Genomic DNA, 6,307 nt, shown 5'->3' with positions numbered 1-6,307 from the left:
CAATTATTCGGTTCTGCAGCCGACGGTACGACAAGGAATCAAGTGACAGCCGGAATATTCAAGTCACGTGTAGGAAAAGTAGATTTTCATTGGTTCAGAAAGATAGGATAGGATTTGAGATAGATAGGATTCAGGATGGGACCTATCTATATGTTGCGTGTCTAGGTCGCCAAGGACGCAGTGGCTAGTAAGCCCAGCGTCCCGATAAACTGAACGATCAATAAATTACTTCTCTTTTCCCTCTAAGCGGGCAGGCCCTCCTAACCAACAGCCTCCGCCAGCGCTCACCTTGCTCTCCCGACTTCGCCTTCCTCCGCCAACGTTTCCTCGCCTGCGCTACGTGACACCCAGAGATTTAAGCAGACAGTACATACAGCGGGGTCGCCGTGCACCTTGCACAGAAAAAATCTCTATCTAGACCACCTTCTGTGCATTGCAGGGCTGCCTGTACTTCCATCTTGCCGCACTTAAATATCAATTCATATGCAACGCATGACATAGTCTACGAGGGGCTTTTGGGATAATGGTACATACCAGATATAGCAGTGACAAACGACTTCTTGAGTTGGTAATGGATGTACGGGATCCGCACCAGACAATATTAGATCTTCGGGAACAGATACTCAAGTGTTTCGTGTTCCATTCTCGCCCAGATACTTCCACGACGTGGATCGGGATTGGCTGCATGTGCTCCCAAGTGCAACGAGATTTCCATGCACCTCGCACAGAGGAATGTCAGCATATGCAAAGGAATGGTTAAAATACGTGATGTGCAGCTGGCAGCGCACGTTTATCTTGAACTCCTCCTTTTCGAGTACCATAATTCCCGTTGATACTTTGATACTTCTGTACTTAAAGATATTTTCAATTACGCTGAAGAGCAAATTTCATACAATTGTACCGTAGTGTATTTGTACATTTAATTCTACATAATGTTTAAAGGGACAAACCTGTGTTACTAAGCAGTTATAGTACTTGACTTCTTGATTCGACTTCAGAGAGTTAGAAAGTATTATTAGCATGACGACTCGTGTTCTTTCGTTATCAAATACGTCAATTTGTTTTCGAGATTTGCACTTTGCTACTTTCATATGAATTGCTTGTTGAAATGCTCTTGAGTGTTAAGTGCTTTGTCAATTTTTGTTGACTGAAGACTTTTGATTACCTATCAACGCAGTTTCAAGAACATAAAGCTACAAATTATAACATTGTTGATACGAAGATTGTTTTGTATTTGTAAACGTTTAAAGCCCAAATATAAAAAGACAAGAATTGATAAGACAATGTTATCAATCGATTCTAAGGTTCAATACCTTTTGTCTTCTCAAGTGACTCGAGATGGTTAAACAATTCCATTGCAAACATCCTCCTATCTCGCCTTTGCAAAGCGTGTTGAACCTGCTTATAATGAGTTGAAGTAGCTGCTCCAAGCCAATTAATTTTTTTTTTACTGTCGAGTAAAGATCTGAAAATATTTACCAATTTCTTTTTCTTCAGAAAATCCACGACATCCATCACCTTTTCATTATCATTCACAGCCGCTCGGAGCAATTCCAAACGACCATCATCTATCAAAGCCACTCTGAGAGAAAACACTTGATTCATATCCTCGAATACTTGATCGAGCGCATCTTGTTGTGTCTTGTCAGGTAGTTCAACCCTGAATTTATGGATCTTTTCCTTGTCCTCCAAGACCTTTTTAAATAGGCTTAAATGCGTCTCGTCTTTCAGTGCATTTTCAAGAATTTGCACCTTGATTGGATCGTCGAGAATCGCTTGGAGTATTGTCACCGTATCCAATTCCGTACTGCTTAACATGTCATCAACTGCTGTAAATCGTACTACAGCATCTTTAAGGATCTTCACATGTTCATTATCCGCCATAAACATTTCGAGCAGTTGCAATGTATCCTCTTTCTTGATTAACGAAATGAGCTTAGTCGCATCATCAACTTTTTCCTCCTTCATCTCCACAACACCTTTAGGCAGTAGCAATGGACCATCCTTCAACATTGCTTGAAGCGATTGCATTGCTCTCTCGTCTTTAAGCACCGCTTGAAGCTGTCGCACAAGTTCCTCATCTATCAGCATCGCCTTGAACGTGACCTCCATGTTAAAATCTCTGGCTAATGAAACGCCGTTACTAATTGCTTCCAAGGCCTCCATGTTATAATCTCTGGCTAATGAAACGCCGTTACTAATTGCTTCCAAGGCCTCTTTGACCAACTTCGCTTGATATCGAGACTGCACAGCAGCTTTAAACAAACGCACTTCATCCTTATCCAGGTTGTTGAAAATATTTGTATCAACGAGACCCAAGCGAATGAATTCATCCTTATGCGTCCACCTTTCATCTGAAAACAATCTTTCAATTTTTTTGACGTCCAAATTTATTCCGTTGGACATGAACCCAATGAAATCTGGTAGCACGACCTCTGACCTTTTTATCTCGTGCTCAATGAAGTTGAATCGAACAAAAGCGGCGTAACCAAAGAGAATATCATATCTATCCAAATCATCGTGGATACGCACGGAAAGATCTAATATATGGTTGGAACGCATCGCGTGCAAACGAAACGCTAAGTTGAGGGTTACAGGTTGAGTTAATAATTTTCCAATGAGAACTTCGATTTCGTGTTTAGTATGGATATCACATTTATACATTCCCAACCAAGATATCATGTTTCCATCATTACGATTAGTAGTAAGCAAACTTGCGACGTCTTCAGCGACTGCAGTTTGATAAGTGGAGCTTGTATCCAGATCATATACTTTGATGATGTGAGATAGCAACGGACTGTATAGCTTTAGGCGGAAAAATTCTTCAAGAGAACTGTCTTCGTTTGCTGCATCATATGGTCGAATATCCATGAAATTCTCATTCGGAATTTGCGCAATTGGTCGAGTGTCATCTCTCTCGTGACAGATTGTTTTAACAGGTTGAAGATTTCCGTATGAAGAAATAATTTCACGTGATCATCACTTAACTTGAAAATTTTCGCCACGTATTTCGATAGCTCCATACTCTGCTCTGGAGTCAAATTATCTGTGTTTAGCAGTTCTTTCGCTTTAATTATTGTGCTCTGGAGGCTATCTGCAGTGCTGTCGAGAAACGACAATGGGAGCTTTTTGATGAATGAAATCATTCTTGTCTCCCCAGCAGTATCATCAGTGTCGGTATTGTCTTGCTCACTATCATCGTAGCTCTGCAACTCTTCAGCAGCAACGGTCAAGCTACTATTTCCAGAAGGCAGCGAATCATTCAAGTGACCAACAAACACAACTGGATCTTCATGCTGGACTATACTCGAATTAGACGTGGACGATACACAGACATCAAGCAGTAATAAACTCGAAAGGATTGGCACGAACAATGTCAAGAAAATTGGGAAGTGATACGCCACGATTCAAGCGACAAATGACTGGATCTGAAAGACGTAGACTTATGATTTGTCCATCATAGAATCTGGTCTATCCGGCTTTCGGGATATTCAACCTGGGCTGAAACTTCTTGAGTTGTACTTTTTCATTATTCCATGATATTTAATAAATCAGCCATACTATTGCTGTCAGTAGTTAAAGTAAAGTGGATTTCATTTTTGCATATTACGTATCTAGCCGTCTTATGATAAATTTTCTATGTGTTATCATACCGCTATCAAACCTTTTGGGATAGGAAATCAGAAAATTGACCAAAACACGTACCCCCGAGAATTTAATAGGTTTACGACAATCGTCTTTTGATATTAGAAAATCTGTGTACTACCAGGATTCTAATAAATGTGCACTACACCTTTCGAATTGTTAAGAAATAGTGGCAGAACCTTGTTGTGCTAATACGTCAAATATTCAAGTTGTCAATGTAAACAATATGCTGTAGAACCTTGCAATCTATTGACATTGTGAAAAGAAGGATATCACAAGAAGAAAACTACACAAATCAAAGCTCCGAATTTTCAAGCAATTCACTTCAATAGATTTAGTTTAGTGAATTCCCGAAATTCATTGCCACTAGGCGGGTTTCACAAAAATTTGAGAGACTTGCATACACTATGTGGCGAATATACATTTTGTGCACAATTCAATCCAATGTGACCAGCAACTTGTACTTAGTCGTATCTAAATTCTAATGGATGCAAAATCACTGCAAGCATTCCAATGCTTCGACAGCTTCGCAATTTTACCTCCGGGAGGCTGCAATTTGAGTTTAGCGAAACATGTCGTGTCCATACGAGCACATCCTTATGTGTAATACATGATGATGTCATGATCTCGATGTCACTATGATCTCGCTGAGTGGTTTACGTAACGAGCTTGCCGTGGGAACATCAACTATGATAGCTGCATTGACAAAACGTACAGAAAATAGGATTGTGCGCTCCTGCGTGGCTCAAGAAGTGCAGCTTGTTCTACCACAAACGCTTTCGTCTCGCGGGCTCTTGTCCGAATTATTTTGTCGTGATTTTCAAAACAGGGCAATCTCAACAAAGTAAAAAACTTCCAACTCCCACATAATTGTAGCCAAATCTTGAAAACTGCATTAACGTACACGCCAGTCAACCAAATATTACGTAAATGTGGGTCACTGCTTGCTCATCAAGCGACGCCAATAGAGGTCAACCCTCCAGCGGCTAGATTGTAAGCTGTCTCGGTTGTGGTAGCACATAGACACCCTCCAAGAGTCACAGCGTGCATCCGTGGCTAAGACTTACCAGATCTCAGTTTTGCCGTCAAGGTTTCGCCGTCACGCTACTAGGCTGGAAGCAACATCATAGTTCCAGACTGGGTCGCTGCTTCAGAGGAAATAGCACCCCCAGCTACGGAGGTAGTTAGAAACATTTTTCTGTCTCCATCAAAAAACTCACGTTCATCTGATTCGCACAAGTGCGATCGTTGTATAGCTGCAGTTTACCCGGTCAGAACACATAGTATGATCGCATCTTTAGTACGAGATTTAGAGTAAAATTCAATCTCTTCTTAGCTACAACCGTGAACGGTTCGATGTAGCGTAGTATCAACTTATGTTCACAGACCGCAAAGAGTGTATGTGACGATAATAAATTGCAATTGGTAAAAGTTTTGGTCCTCAAAATATCCGTGTGGTATTAATCTGCCTCTGCTATCAGCGTATTGCTGTTTGTCAAGACTTTCAACCATCGCATCGCGAGCCCTGCGCATGACGCTCAATCCTATCGAGTCAAAATCATATATATCGCACTAGAGGGTAGCTAGGCTTATTAATCATATATGTATAATTGTGTAAAGCCTGTAGATGCATGTACTGTGATTTTCAGCGCAAGCAAAATGCACCATCACTGCGGTCTCTCCACGCAAGTGCTTCAGCAAAATTCGGTCACAATGCACCTCACACGGCCCCAATTGCTATCTACTTGCGAACTGTATGTCCAATCTGATGCTAAGCACATTAAACAGTGTTTGCCAATTCTTTGCTGATATCGATTCACAAAAATGGCTACCGGTAAGCTACGTTTGCATGTTCTTTCGATTGAGGAGCAGCTTGGACGTACTCTCACCGATCACACTATTGCTGACAGCTGCATGGTGGCTCTTATTGTCCAGACGGTATACAAAGATCTTAATTTTGGTATCACAAGTCATTGGAAGACCAAAAATGAAATGGACTGTCATATTCTGCCAGAATCGACAGGCTATCAAAAGATACCGCTGCATGCGGCGAGGCTACGGTCCGTCAACTAACGCGTATACATAATGGGTAACCAATACATTGCGGTCACTGAGCAGAATTTCTTCTCATCTAATATCGCCACCAAAAAGGGATTATAGCGGGGCTACCGTGGCTTTGCGCTAAGAGAAAGCGTAATTTAGGTCGCCGACCTTACGTTCTTCACAAGAACCAGTACGAGTTAGCAAATCGCAATCCGCTTACTCCAAGAGTAGTTATTGCCTTACCCAAGGCTAGTTAGCTCTTCCGTTTAAAATCCAAAACTGATTTATATTTATTTTTATCTGCAGCAAAGCCGCCTAATTTTCAATGTATAGATTTTCCTAAATATATATAGTAAACTCTTAAAACATGGATAATTACTGACTACCCAGCCACGTACCGTATTCTCATTTGGGTCTAGTCACACCATCCCCATCTCGTGTGACACACACCCCTATATTCGGGGTACGTGTGACCCCGTTCCTTTCTCCCCCATTTAGATTGAGATCACTTACAGTTCCAATCGATTATTGCCACAACGAGGCTTGCATGTCCGCTAGACACTGCACCTTGGTTCGTTGGAATCGAACGACTTCTGTGCTCAATGAGCCCTGTTTCAAC

The 6,307-nt window shown here is 41.4% G+C and overlaps 1 protein-coding gene across 1 annotated transcript; it reads right to left on the bottom strand.

The window, feature by feature from the left end:
* Window positions 1–1,299: 1,299 nt before the first annotated feature.
* PHALS_10718 (uncharacterized protein) lies at window positions 1,300–2,871 on the bottom strand (the record flags this gene model as incomplete). The annotated part of the gene is made up of 1 exon (XM_024726191.1): window positions 1,300–2,871. The coding sequence occupies one exon, from the start codon at window positions 2,869–2,871 to the stop codon at window positions 1,300–1,302; it is 1,572 nt and encodes a 523-aa protein (XP_024576893.1).
* Window positions 2,872–6,307: the final 3,436 nt, after the last annotated feature.

Source organism: Plasmopara halstedii (assembly GCF_900000015.1).
Source record: "Plasmopara halstedii genome assembly, contig: Scaffold_525, whole genome shotgun sequence".
Lineage (NCBI taxonomy): Eukaryota > Oomycota > Peronosporomycetes > Peronosporales > Peronosporaceae > Plasmopara > Plasmopara halstedii.
The sequence above is the reverse complement of the archived record's forward strand: the minus strand, read 5'-3'. Positions and strand labels throughout refer to the sequence as shown.